This window comes from Ixodes scapularis, unplaced genomic scaffold, assembly GCF_016920785.2.
Source record: "Ixodes scapularis isolate PalLabHiFi unplaced genomic scaffold, ASM1692078v2 PGA_scaffold44__24_contigs__length_19508400, whole genome shotgun sequence".
Lineage (NCBI taxonomy): Eukaryota > Metazoa > Arthropoda > Arachnida > Ixodida > Ixodidae > Ixodes > Ixodes scapularis.
In genome coordinates this window covers 7346462-7360833 of record NW_024609873.1, presented here as the reverse complement: position 1 = coordinate 7360833, position 14372 = coordinate 7346462, and the positions used below count along the sequence as shown (strand labels likewise).

At 46.7% G+C, this 14372-nt stretch overlaps 1 protein-coding gene across 1 annotated transcript in view; it reads left to right on the top strand.

Moving 5' to 3' along the window:
- LOC8024834 (rho GTPase-activating protein 15) overlaps positions 1-10059 on the top strand; it is a 53654-nt gene extending 43595 nt beyond the window's left edge. Inside the window, exons 12-14 of the mRNA XM_029992965.4 lie at positions 2634-2762; positions 3695-3800; positions 8818-10059. Of these exons, the coding sequence (XP_029848825.2) occupies positions 2634-2762; positions 3695-3800; positions 8818-8989 (407 nt within the window). The 3' untranslated portion in view covers positions 8990-10059. The remainder of the gene's footprint in view (positions 1-2633; positions 2763-3694; positions 3801-8817) is intronic.
- The last annotated feature ends 4313 nt before the right edge of the window (positions 10060-14372 follow it).

Genomic DNA, 14372 nt, shown 5'->3' with positions numbered 1-14372 from the left:
ATATGTGATTTTCAACATTTCTGCTCGTTGATTTGTTAATATTTTCACTTGTCAGTCTTAACCCCTTGCCTACTCCTTTTTTTTCTTTAAAGATCGTACAAAAATCTTTATTTAAATCAAGCAATTTGCGTCAAAATAAAAAAAAAATGTTTCCTTGGCTTTCAGGCGTAGTCTCGTGCTCTATACCAGGACTTCTGGTCGTCTCCTCTTCTTCAGTAGTTCTTCACAGTATGATAGAAATCGAGAGATTAGCAGAAACCTCACATAGGACATCGTTTTGCCGAAAATTGGGGTCTTTACTATGGACCTCTTCGACCAGTTCATTTCGGCTGTGTGTTTTTTCACTTGCGTCATAATGATGCACAAGGCAAAGTATGCCTTTATCTCATCTGGAGTGGTGTCAAACCATTGCTCCTCATAGCATGTCTTGGAACGATCCTCGTCGCCCATCTCTTGTTCGGCGTAGCGATTTGTCTCAGCAGAGACAGACGCCCAAAAATCATGACTTGCAAAGACGGAAAAGGTCGACAAGGCGCTTGTCTTCTCACCAAGACTGCGTTGAACCCTTGCTGACACACCTGGGGTTTCTACAAAGGTGAACTGAGCAGGCTGGTTGTCCCTCTTCTCCCAGTTCCACTGACGTGCAGACGCCGAAGTCGATGAAATGCTTCCAGGATTCGCATCGTTTTCAACACTTTTCTCACTGTCCGTTGAACTCTCATCAGATTCCGAGTAATCGGAAAGGCAACAGGATTCGTCGTCAGAAATACTGGTGCATTCATCATTTTCAAAAAGAAGTCTTTGTATATCTTCGTCCGCCAAAGCAGACCTCCGCGCCGAAGACATGTTTTTGGCGCGCTTGCTTACAATAGCGCGCTTATTTTTTGTCAATGGAGCGCCCTCTCTCTGTCAAAAGGCAAAGCGAACAAGAAAAGAGCCCAAGGTAAACAGGAACAACAGGGGTAGTGCTGCCATCTGCCGCAGAGCTCACAAAAAAAGCTCTGAAACCGAAACACGAGTCACACTCGTGGTCGGGTTTTATGGTCCGTAAATGGCGGCACGAGTGACACTCGTTATTAGTAGGCAAGGGGTTAAAGGGCAACTCCGCTCAATTTCGAAAAATTTAGGCTTCCATGTGATTCACATTCACAAAGCACTACTAAACAACTCTACGTCTTCGGATTCGCGAAATGTGAAATATTATTTGTGTAATCCTAATTTAAACATCAGCAGATACCGAAACCGAAACTTCGGTTGCGTCGGGCAACATTGGTCTCAGGTCGTCACAGTCATGATTACGTCACGTCGAACCACGTGGCCTTGTGACGTTCGGGAGGGAGCGAGAAACAAGACACGCGAAGCCGGCAGGTCTTTTTTTTTTTTTTTATTGGACGCGGGCAGGTCGCTTTGCATGGCGTGGACGGTGATGGCCCGGGGGAGAGGGGGAAGGGGAGAAGACGAAAGAGGAGAAGGGGAGCGGGGAAACTGACCGATAAGCGCGCAGGGCAGCGCAAACTAGCTCATCCGTGTTACGGTGATCACGTGAACGCCCGGTCAGCCAACACCGGGAGGAGAAACTCATGACGTCGTCGTTCAATTTCGCTCTGAGAAGTAAAAACAAGCAAAACGTGAGAATGACGTACACATGCCTCTGACGTAGTGGTTCAGCGTTGGCCGCTCCAACTCCGTGGCATTGACTGCGCTGATGATTGCGCCTCGCGCCGCACGCTAGAGTTGGCAGATTTCGGTGACTTGGCTCGCTTGAAGGTTTGCTGGCCAGTTTATTAAATATATAAACGGAATTAGATCGTAATATTTTGCATGGGGTCTTCCTATATGATACTGAAGAGGGCTACATAGTTTTCTAAATATCAAAAATGAAGCGGAGTTGCCCTTTAAAGGTGCCATGAAACAATTTTTAAACTTTTTTCTTTTTAGCTTTCCTCCTCAACTCACAAATCGCGCAGCGTACCAAACAGTTGACTAGAAGATTAGCCCGTTACTCAAAATTTGAATAAAAGTTTCTTTCCCCAGCCCGTTCACCCCTAAGCTGACAGTGCTGTGGAAGCTATATGCTCCTTAGGCCAGCCACACTTTTGCCACGTGATCACACATATTCAGGCGCAGGGGATGGGGTCCGGTGATGAAAGGGAGGCGGCTGATTGGTCCGGCAAGCACGTAGCTCCCACCGCACTGTCAGCTTAGGGGTGATCCGATGTCGTGCGACGTACGTTGGGGCCGGGTGACGTGCCTTGGGTACTGCGGATGTACACGTTCAAGAGGCAAAGAGGTTTCGAAGGGAAGGACATACGAGATAGTCCGCTATATTTTTCAAATTTTCGTACCGAAAATTAGGCTTTCGACTTTCTGCCTTCTTTGTTTTGGCTTAATAAACCATATGCTATTAGTAAAATCCAAATTTTAATTCATTTATCTCAGCCCAAAATTCGTTCCATGACCCTTTTAGTTTCATGTTATGCAAATAGTATTTTACTGTTTTTCTCCGGTGCTACTGATTTCTGCATCTTTTCTGGGGCTTCCCCCTACACCTAACGTGAAGGTGCCACCCAGGTTTTGTTTGCATGGTTCCTGTTGTAAGAGGGGGGTCTGTGTTCTCTTGTTCTCTGTGTCAGATGACTACTCGGTGCTGGCCCTGGAGGAGGACATCCACGTGCTGACGGGGGCACTCAAGATGTTTTTTCGGCACATGAAGGAGCCACTCTTCCCCTTCAACCTCTTCAACAAGGTCCTCAGGGCAGTCGGTGGGTGTAGCCGACGGCATTCTGCTCTCAAACACCACCATAAGCGCTTTGTGTTTGTGTTGGCTTTGCGCATTCCACACTGCCCGTACGCAGAGCCCGAAATTGCGGCCTTGGATGGCGCATCGCGATGAGGCGCATGCACAACGTGGGGCACGCAACTCTATTGTAAACGCACATCGCTTGCATTTGGTTCTATGCGCAATACTAGAACCCTCCAGTAAGGTACAATCCCATACCGGCTGCAGCACTACGTTGGGACAGTGAAGAGTTGTTTGCATTCGGAAATGACGATTCACGAGCCATGATCGCGAACAGTTCCGCCGTACCCGCTGAGCAGGAGAATCGGGGGACCCTCACTAGAGCGCTTCCTGTTTCCGCGGCCAGAGGGCGAGCAACGAGCTGGAGACGCGAATTGCCCTCAGTGGATACCAGCGACGTGCTTGCGTCTCCGGCAACGCGCCTGCCGTATCTGGCAAAGTGCGGCAACTCAGCTCCCGCCGCGCCACTTCTCGCTTGATCGGGAAAGCTCCATGCATAGCGGCACGCGGTTTAAATTATCGGTACCGGAAATGATTTGAGCGCAAATTAATGGGTTGTTTTACACATGTACCTCTATGCAGCGTGACCGGACCATAGCAATTGGTTTGAATTATCCAAAAGCTTGAATTAATAAGTTGTGAGTTAACGAACATTCTTTGTGTAGCATAGCTTATGTCCTTGGGATTACCTTCTAATCCCAGGACAGGCATGTGAGTTATTAATACAGTAAAGGTGCCGATTCTTATAGTAACAAAACATTACTATGTAGATGGGCATACTTTGTTTCTGTGGCTTTTCTTGGTTTCGAATTGATCTTGTTGTTTTCTCGGCTTGGTAGTGGGTTGCTTTCTCATTGTAACGCTGCAAGGTTTTTTTCTGTTAATGTTTTGCAGGTCAGCCCACTCGGGCTGCTAGGCTAGCTGCCTTCCGAGACCTTCTGGGTGAGCTGCCAAGACAAAACTATGACACCCTAAAGTATCTGCTCAGGCACCTGCTCAGGTGAGCTGCAACTTCCCAGGCCTACAAAATTGGGGGGTGGGGAAGGGGCTGTGGTGCAGAGTAGGGTAATTCCATACACTCCTCTTACGAGAGAGCAATGTAATGATGTGCCCTTTTTGATCCAAAGTCAACGTTGCCACGGTGGGGCAACAAACGGTAACTCTCTCCCTCAGAGGCACGGACATATGTGCTGTGCTGCTTGCATAGTTGCCGTCTGCTTGTGCATTGCTGAAAAATAGGTATGAGGCATCTGTTTAAAAAAAAGGTGTACTGTCGAGACCGGTTATAACGAAGTCGACGGGAATCTAAAATCGCTTCTCTATATACGGTACCCGCTTCTTCGTTGTATCTTGACTCCATAAAAATAACGCAAAATAAAATAAAAAATAAAAATAAAATAGATTGTTATGGGCCCACATGTTCATCGTGCCTGCAGAAAGCAGTCTAGGTTTTCCTGCACGCACTCTGCTAGATCGGAGTTTATTCTCCCGAAATGATGGAAGTTTCGGTTGAAAGAAAATCCTGCTAGCTACGTACGGTCCGTGTCGACAGCTGCTATGGCCACCGCAGAAGACGCCGGCGGTGGATGGCATTCTTTACGTTTATGCACACTTTGTTGAGGATGGCGGTGCGCCTTTAATTAAAGGAGATCGCCTTCGTCCTTTCCATCAAGGTGCCAACAAAGCTGGGACTCGCCATTGTTGAGTGGCAAGGAATTGCTGAATTGGTGCTTGGGCAAGGCTAGACTTTTGCACAGAGAGTGACCACACCGGCTAGCAACACTGACACGGAACATGAAGCAAGCAAAGTGCGCATGGCACAGAGTTTGCGCTGAAGTTTGTGTTTCATCGGTTTTAGAGAGTGTAGATTTAAGAGCGGAATCCACTGCTCGATTGGGCTCTCGTGGTTTGTGGGCTGTGTTTGCAAAACGAGCTGCAGCCTGCAAGGAGTCAAGAGCGTTCACTGTCTGTATACCCGTCCGCCTCTCTGCCCGGTTTCCTCGCCACACTGTTCACGAGACAACCAAATGCAGGTGCACTTGCACCAATCTGCCCAGGTGGCATCTGCCATTAAATTGCAAATGCTCTCCAGGGTTGGAATTGCTCCCTCTCTTAAATGCTCTGTCCGTCGTCTCGTCGGTATGTTTCAGTACGTTGTCGCTAGCGCTCCGAACGCCCCTGTTGGCAAGCCACGACAGCTTCTCTGCGTGCGATGTGGAAAAGCCACTTCCCAGATGTGGAGCGGGAAGCGGACTCGATGCAGAGGCTGCCGCCGGCGGCTTTTGCAGGGCATGTCTGCGGCCCATTATGGGTGGCGGCTGCGGCAACAAAATGGCGGTCTGCAACTCAATTAATTCTCCAAATTTGAATATTTTTTAAATGATCAGAAAATATCTCTTCACTATATCCATGGAAGCCGCTCATTTTCCTTCGCTATAAACAGACACAAATGCATTGAAAAAGTGCAAATTGCAATGGGAAATCATGACTGCTTCGCTATAGCCACTATTTCATTGTAACCGACTTTGTTATAAATAGTTGCAGCAGTAGCACCAGATTTAGGTGGTACCTCCATCAGTGCGGTATAGCCTGTACACATTTTATCAATTGCATACTAGAGTGTGACACAACCAACACGAACAAGCAATCAAAAGTTGTACCTGTTTTGCATTTAGACCTCGAAGTCCGTCATCAAGAAAACTAGTGTGGTGAACATTGCTCTTCAATTCACCGACCTAAGCGGAAAAATTTTATGCTTGCCAATACCCTGTGTGTGCAAAGTGGGCTAAAGCGCACACCCAGCTCGACGCGCGTGGAGCAAAAGCTCGCGCTGCAGAACCCAGGGATCCTGGGTTCGAGCCCCACCCCTGCCCGTTTTGATCTGGATGAGCATCGTACCGGCGTGCGGTCGTGTATCGCTACTGCGTGGTGCACGTTAAAGACCCCAGGCTAGCGGTTGTACTGCACTGACTGAATTGCTCATCTACAGCGTGTGACTCGTCGCAACTTTAATGGCAGACCAACTACACGCTGTATAAATATCCCCACAACCCCAATTATTATTATTATTATTATTATTATTATTATTATTATTGAATGTGCTGACATATATTTCCTACCTTGTTGCCAGTCTTTAACCCATTGAGTGCCACACCCTAACGGGTGCTTTCTCGTGTGGTCTCAGTTTCGGTTTTTCTTGTAGTGGCACTTTATGATGGTATGTATTTTTTTTTTTTTTTTCTAGGCGGCTTCTGTTTTGGTGTTCTTTTTTGTTGTTACGGGATGGTGAACCTACCATCTTCTAGTGGTGACAGCGTGCCCAGTGACGAATGTGCTAATGTCTTAAATAGTATATTTATGGAATCTTTCTCCGATATTCGCAACATAACTTACCCTTCGATGAGCTGTTCCTGTTATCTGCCAATGGATTCTATCTTTGTTGATCCTGCTGGTATTGCAAAAATTATAGATGAACTGAAGTTATCATCCTCATCAGGAGTGGACGGAATTAATTCCAAGTTTTTAAAAAACACTAAACTATACTCATCTCTTATTCTCTCAAAATTGTTTGAACAGTCGCTGCAAGATGGTATTTTACCTTGTGATTGGCGAGTGGGGAAGGTGGTTCCAATTCCGAAAGGTGGCGATAAGTATCCCCCTAACAATTATCGTCCCATTTCATTAACCAGCATACCATGTAAACTTCTGGAACACGTTATCTTTTCCCAACTCGTACATTTCCTAGAGTCGAATAATTTTTTCACCGAAGCACAGCACGGATTTCGTAAATCATTATCTTGTGATACTCAGCTCCTATCCTTCACTCATGACATTCATTCTATTCTTGACCGAGGCTCCCAGGTGGACTGCATTTTCTTAGATTTCGCCAAGGCATTCGATAAGGTGTGTCACGAGCTATTACTGTTAAAACTTTCAAAACTTAACATTGACCCTAACGTTCTCGCATGGATTCGGTCTTTTCTAAATAACCGTTCACAATTTGTAACAATTAACAACGAAAATTCTCCTCCCGTGTCTGTGAATTCTGGAGTTCCTCAAGGGTCGGTTTTAGGCCCACTACTATTTTTAATCTATATTAACGATCTTCCCATTAATGTGTCTTCATCCGTTTGTCTCTTTGCCGATGACTGTGTAATTTACCGTGAAATCTGTCACGATTCTGACCTGTCTACACTTCAGTCTGATATTAACTCTGTCTCTCGTTGGTGTGAATTATGGCTAATGAAACTAAACACTAGTAAATGTAAACAGATGAGAGTGTCCCGCAAGCCTAACAACAGTCCCTGTTACCACCTAGATGGCAACTTTTTGGAGCAAGTGGCAACGTACAAGTACCTTGGTGTTCACTTAACAAATAACCTTTCATGGAAACCCCACATTCAGTATGTTACTACCCGTGCTAACTGCATGTTGGGCTACTTAAAACGCAACTTTTCATTGGCACCTATTTCACTAAAATTGATCCTCTACAAAACATTAATCAGGCCTAAATTAGAATATGCAGCCTCCATCTGGGATCCTGGTCACGATACTCTAATCACTGCATTGGAATCCATTCAGAATAGGTCAGCCCGTTTCATTCTTTCCAACTACCATCGTACTGCTAGTGTCACATCAATGAAAAATAGTTTATGTTTACCACTTCTCTCCTTGCGACGTAAAATTTCACGCCTATGTCTATTTCATAAAATGTATTTTCATATCCCTCTCCTACGCAATCGGATGATTACTCCCCCCTTTTACATTTCATCCCGTCTTGACCATCAGCATAAAGTTGGAGTTCCAAGTTCGTTTACCACAACATTTCAATCTTCTTTTTTACCCCGCACAGCCGAGGAATGGAACCACCTCCCTGGTTTGATTGCTACTATAATTGATACTAACCTGTTTAGAAATTCCATCACTAGCTATTTTAGCAGTGACCCATGACCTATTATTATTATTATTCTTTGTTTGTTGTATATTTAATATTGTTGACTTGTTACTATATTACTATCTTTGTTTCATGTATGTGCTCTCCCCCTCTGTAATGCCTTCGGGCCCTGAGGGTACTTTCAATAAATAAATAAATAAATAAAATTCCGAGCAAACGCCTAGTCAAATTTGGAGATAATCATGGTCAACAATGTCTAAAGATGTGTGTATTGTGTATTTTTTTAATGTTAAAAAATTGAGGGGTGGGCACTTATTGTAGAGGGTGTGTATGCTCGGCATTTTACGGTATGTCGTCCTCGCGCTCCATGGGAAACACTGAGATCTAGAAATTGCTAATGAACTCTGATTAGACAACCGTGAAAGCAAGAAAGCTACAGTTATGAATAAACAAATGTCAAGTAATGGAGCTAAAGGAATGACCTTTGGGGTGCATGTTTGAAGTCATAGGTGTAGACCTACGATCGGGGGGGCACAAGCATCGCCCCCCCCTGGTGAGATCCAAGAAGGGGAAGGGGGGGCAGAGCCCCCCCCCCTCTTCGAGCCCGGGCCATGATTCTTACCGAGGTGCTATTGATGGTGCCATGTAACGAGGTTCTATAGTAGTGGCATGTAAACAAATTAATGCCCACGTTGCCTTTATTGACAAAATGCATAGGAAATGGAGTCCCAGCGTGCTTTCCTTAGCTTCAATCTCCATTTCTGGCAAAAAGGTAACGCGCAGCACCCCCCCCCCCCTCCCTTCCCGGCCAGAAAACTTCTCAGTCTGCCCCCCCCCCCCCCCCCGGGAAAATGGAAAGTCTACGCCGCTGTTTGAAGTGCCACTGCATAATACCACGTTTCAAAAAGTACAATACGAGAAATGTGTCATAGGCATGCAGATATCAAGTAACGTTTTGCCAATAAAATATAGTGTGTCTTTATAAATAGGTTTTTTTGACAGAGCATCGTTACTGAGATCAAAACTTGCATTTGGCATGCGGGAAATAGAACCTGGCATGGTTAGCAGTTAAGAAAACCTGTGGTAAAGCTCTATTGTCGTTCCTGTCTCTCATTGGCCGTAGGGTCACAGAGCACAGCGACCAGAACCGGATGCACGTGCAAAACCTGGCCATTGTGTTCGGCCCAACGCTGCTCTCTTCGGGAGAGGAGCCCCGCAACCTGGCCCTGGACATGATGCAGCAGAACCAGATCATAGAGTTCCTCCTGCTGGAGTACTCCTTCCTGTTCCTATGACACCATCCCGGATTCCCCACGGACTCGCCGCCCCCGCGTTCGACCGAAGGAAGGTCGCGCGAGCTCGTTTCCTTGGCCCAAAAGTTCCTACGTTCCCACGGCGACTGCCCGTCAACAGTCGTCATCGCAGTGAATAGTCTGGCAAACTTGTATTTGCGCATTTGGGGACTCCGCTTCTGCGTGGATCGATGCGGGAAAAACGGCCCATCACCACTCCCCGCGTCAAACTTGCCGGAATCGTCTTTCTAATGGTGCGCGGAGGTCTTTTTTTTATCGAGTTCTGGTCGGGAACGTCTAACGCAAAGACGGAAGAGTTTTGGCCAAAGCCGCTGTCTTGTTGGATTATTTCTGTTTTCGGTTTTATTGTTTCGTGTTCTTGTCATTGCACATCTTGAAAGAGGGCAACGTTGTATTCCGTTGGCTTGCACCGTATCGGAGCGGCCGTCCCCTCGATAGGTACAAAATGAGAAAAGGAGAGAGATGTACTGTAAAGGTGACCTTGTAAGTTGCATCCCGTAGACGGGGTTTGGTACTTGCGCTGTATCAAAGCAAGCTCGTACTAGAGTAGGCAACACCCTTTTAGGAGAGTTTACGGTCAAGCGCACCTTAGCCCCAGCTCGTGTCATTGGACAATTGGAACCGCCCGCATATTTATTTTCCATAGTGCGAACCGTACGACGCAGCAAGGCGCTGCATTCGGACATTACGTCACCTATGCAAGTTTACTTTGCACACGCATTGGGAAGGTTTGCCTATGCACAGAGACGAGCACTGCGTATCGTTCGCAAGCTCAACATGCAAAGCTGCCTGTATTAACGACGAAACAAGTTCTTTGGTGCAGGGTGACGCCCCACGTCACCTCTGGAAGTGGGCCTAATACGTAGATTCCATCCAATGTCGAGGCAAGTTAAAGCTGGTGCCACTATGCCGCCACTCATCTATTTTGGGAGATGCAATTTTTCGAGAGATGACGCTGTGTGTGTATGTGTAAAGCAGGTTCCGCCTGGGCTCTACGAAGCGGCATCGCAAACATTTCGGTTGTTAATTCTGTGATATTTTTTTTTTTTTTTTTTTTTACAACAGTATTACAGCCACGGAAGAAAAGTCAAAAGTCGTCCGCTTTGTATGAAATTGTTCTGGCGTCTGCAAAACAGTACCTGGAAGGGCTCTGTTGCGTGCTGTTTGATGGCCCTTGTTTACATATCGGGATAACTTATTCACATTCCACGCAGCGTTACATGTGCCTTAAGAGGGTCATGCTGTATGTAGTGAGGTTTTTGCCCGCCCAACCCCCCCCCCCCCCCCCCCCCCCCCCACACTTTCCTTTTTTATTGTTGAAATTTAGAGAGCACTATAAATTATATTGATATAGCGAATAAAGTTGATCATTTCGAATGTACCAATTGTCTACTTGTCCCCGTTTTTGGTTGCAAATAGTTGCTTTTGAAAGGTCTTCACTTTTCAGTGGTATGGATTTGTAATTTGAGTTTTATGTCTGTAATGCAACAAGGTATTTTCCAATTCGACATTGTATATGTGTTTATATGCCAATTGCTCTTGTTTTTAAGCCAAAAGAGGAAAAAAAAATGAAGGCATTACTGTCGCTTTTAAAGGCTATTTACACAATCGTCTTCTGCTTTCTCCTGCAGAAAGGAAGAAAGTCTCATTATTTCTCGAATGGAGAGGAGGAATTGAGGTAGCTTCCTCCTTTGTGCCTGGTGTGTCAGCCTTTAAAAAACCCCTAAAAAGAATTTTTTTTAGCAGTCTGATTGCAACACGCGTATTAAAAAAATAAATTTTACGCACACAAAAAAAATTGTTAGAGCAATATTGACGGCGCGTGGCGCGATTTAGTTGGTCGTCACCTCCTTTCCATTTGTTTTCTCGGCATTTCGGGCGTATGTCCATTCCGCGGTTTCATGGACTCTTGCGCCGTCAACGTTGCTCAAAAAATTTTTGGCGTAATTCTTTTTTTCTTTTTTTAGAAGCGTGTCCTTCCAACCAAATTGCTAAAAAAAAAAAAAAATTAAGTAAAATAGATGGGACGAATCACCAGAGATTCGGATTCGAACAGATTCGGAAATTTCCGAACTTCCCGCGACGAATATTCGGCAGATTCGGAGATTCGTCAGGTTCGTCGCTAGTTGCAGACGGCGGCGTGGACACTTTCGTAAACCTCGCGAACGCGATCAGCTGTGTTTTTTTTTAGGTACTGTTACTGCATATAACCAGATTGCTCTTATTTACTTCAACGTATGGTATGTACTGTACTCTTACTCTAAACCCTGGCAGGCGCCCAGGTCCAGCTGAGCTGATCGGTGTGGTTGGCGTAGGCCTAACCAATGCAAAGTTTCGCGGTGATCGCTAAAGTAAAATGTAGCAAAATGCTGTGTGTTATACATAATGTGGCGCAACGCGCAATAAATATATTTATGCAAGGAAATGATTCGTCTCCTCTAGAGCTGCGTAAGACGCGAGAGCGATGAAAAGTGTTGCTCATCCCAACTTTCGACCGCGTACCGACACCGACGAAGAAAAACGTCGCACTGTCGTTTCTCGGCAGCAAGTTTTGTATACGTGAACTTTATTTGATGAAAAAGAAACAACACAGGGGTGTCCACCGCAACTTTATTGTTCAGAAACAAACACCAACTAATTCAGATACCGTATCATTAGACAGAAAGGTACAAATGCAGTACAGGAGAATAGTACAGCGCAAGGAGTTTTAGATTGTTTCCCGTGTTCCGATAACAATACCGGAGTGGACACACGTTGAAGATAATCGAATCGAACATACTTACTTGTGTGGGGTGTGCTACTACGACCGTAATTATGGGCACGAAATGTGTTTAAACCCGGTCGTGGTTTGAACCACGCACGTACGGCATCGATCTCTTCCGGGGGGGGGACTGCTTTGAATTTCGGACGAGCACGGTGGACGTCTTCGGTCTCTGGGAACCCCGGAGTACAAGAACGTGATCTTCGCGTAAACATCACCTCGCGCTCCGTCGACCCGCCGCTGCACCGGCTGCACGTCCGCCGAATCCCGCCGGGCTGGGGCGACCATGCCAAGCCTGACGAAATCCACGAGGAACTTATCGCGCTTGCGTTTCGCCGCAAGGGCAGCCGCGGTGGTCTCTGCCATGACCCCGCAGACAACGCCGCAGGTTCCTGGTGCCCAACAAACTCTCGTCAAACCGCCTGCCCCACAACCGACTGTCACTGAAGTGACTGAAGTTCGAACTGGCCGAACCAGGCCGAACCGCCGGGGCCGACGAGCGTTTCGCCGCAGTAAGGTTGCAACGCCTATTGGCTGAGAGAAAAAAGCAAAAACAAGCAAAACAACACAAACCGGAAGTGACGAACATTTTTGTTTTGTTTCTTTTTGCTTCTTTCAATTTTACTTTTTGTTTTTACTTTTTGTTCCTCCAAGTGTTTGTTGGGCGCTTTTCGGAGCGGTCGCGTCGGTTCCAGCGGGCTTTCTTGTATTATACATTGTCGTGTTCTGTGCCGCGGTATTGCCGAGTGGAGTTGGTCGTGATATTCAATGCTTGGGAACGAGCGTCGGCAGTCAAGTCCACAGCACATTCAGCGCATTCATGCAAGCTAGCAGGCCCCGTCTCGCCACATTGAGGCCCGTGGGACGCTTGTTCGGAACGCAAACGGTGAGTGGAATTTACCTACTGGTGGCGTTCGATCGTCGATTCGACACCGCTGTGGTGGAATTTGATAGCGCTTGGCTACCTCACGTAGCGTCGGGGACAAAGAAGAAGATAATAGAGATAATCAACGGGAGTGGCATGTGGCTCCCGGGTGCCTCCTGCGCCGCATTTGCATTCAGTAATCGCACTTAAAGAAGGACCAAGCGCGTTGGGAATGTCAGCTTTTGACGAGCTCGTGCGGTCACAAAAGCGTTCTGTCGAAAGACGGGATTTACAAACAGATCAGGCTTCGCAAATGGCCCTCCCGGCGCGTCGAATTTGTGGCGGGTAAATATGTTGCTGTTCGTCCTGGTAGGCCTGCGATGGTGTTTTCTGCACAAATACTGTATTCTGCCTCGTGGTACATTCACACCTGCAGCAGAACTGCTAAGCGATTCTGCTACAGGTTAATCGCGAAGCGTTGTGCTCTTCCATAATGTGAATGTTAAAGTGACAACAAATAAGTGCCTCTTTGTTTTACTTCTCCTTTGGTATTCAACTGGTTTTATTTTCTACTACATTTTGTTCAGAAAGCCACTGCGAGACAGGCATTATTGATGTATACTATCCAACATAATGTTTGAGCATGAGACGAGGTAACAGAAATACTTCTATATGTGCCTGCTTTTACTGTTTTTGCAAGACAAGGTAACAGAAATACTTCTTTATGTGCCTGCTTTTTATGTTTTTGCAATTCACCGGCTAGACCACTCTTCTCATGGTTATTGTTTTGTTGGGTGCAAAATTTTCCACCCCAGGTGTCCGATGCTTGCGGCTGATGGCTTCTACCTACGTGCATCAAACAGCGGGCCTGTACCTTCGCCAAGACAGCTGTAAAACAGTTCTGGGTAACTGCAGCGACTGGGTCACCGATGCCGTTCCACATCCTGCACTGCACTCCGCGTGGGTCAAAGGGCCAGTGCATGCCTTTTATGGGTTGTCGCCAGCCATAGTGAGTATGGCTTGGAGTCACGTCATAAGAGTGAAATGCTTGTCACCTGAGTGACGTCAGTTGGGGGGGGGGGGGGGGGGGGGGGGGGGGCGCCGCCGCCGCCGTCGTTGGTGCGGCTATGACCGGTGGTCTGCGATCACAGACCACCAAGCACCATTGCACTGTTCCTGGATGAACTAGCCGCTCTTGAGGAAGAACAGGGTGCTTTGGGAAGAGCGATGGTGTCCGCTTTTTCACTAGCTCCAGCTGTCGCCACAGGCATTTTGTCGAAAGGAGCAACATCTATGAATGAGTAGACGACGCTGAATAGCCGCAAGGGGCCTCGCTTCTGACCGAGGGGGTCAATATAGTCCCGTTTCAACAGAGGTACCTCTTGGGGTATTGTACAACACAGGAAATAAAGGGCCCGAAAGTTTTCTACCTCGACGAGGTGTGGGTTATGGCAGGACCAATTTTCTCAAAGGTGCGAGTAGACACAAATGCGGCTTTGTTCCGTGGACACCTTCATGTGTGGTGACACGGGGCAGTCATTGCTTAACCTTGCTTAAAGATCAACGACTGAACTGGTCAAGGGTGGCGTGCATGAGAGTGGGACAGTAGACGGCTGTTATATACCAACTTTAGATTTCATTCACCCCTTAAGGGGATACTACAACGAAATTTCAGCGCTCATTTTTTGGTCTATATGTGTTCAAAAAAGCAGCATCACATCGAACATACCAATATCTTG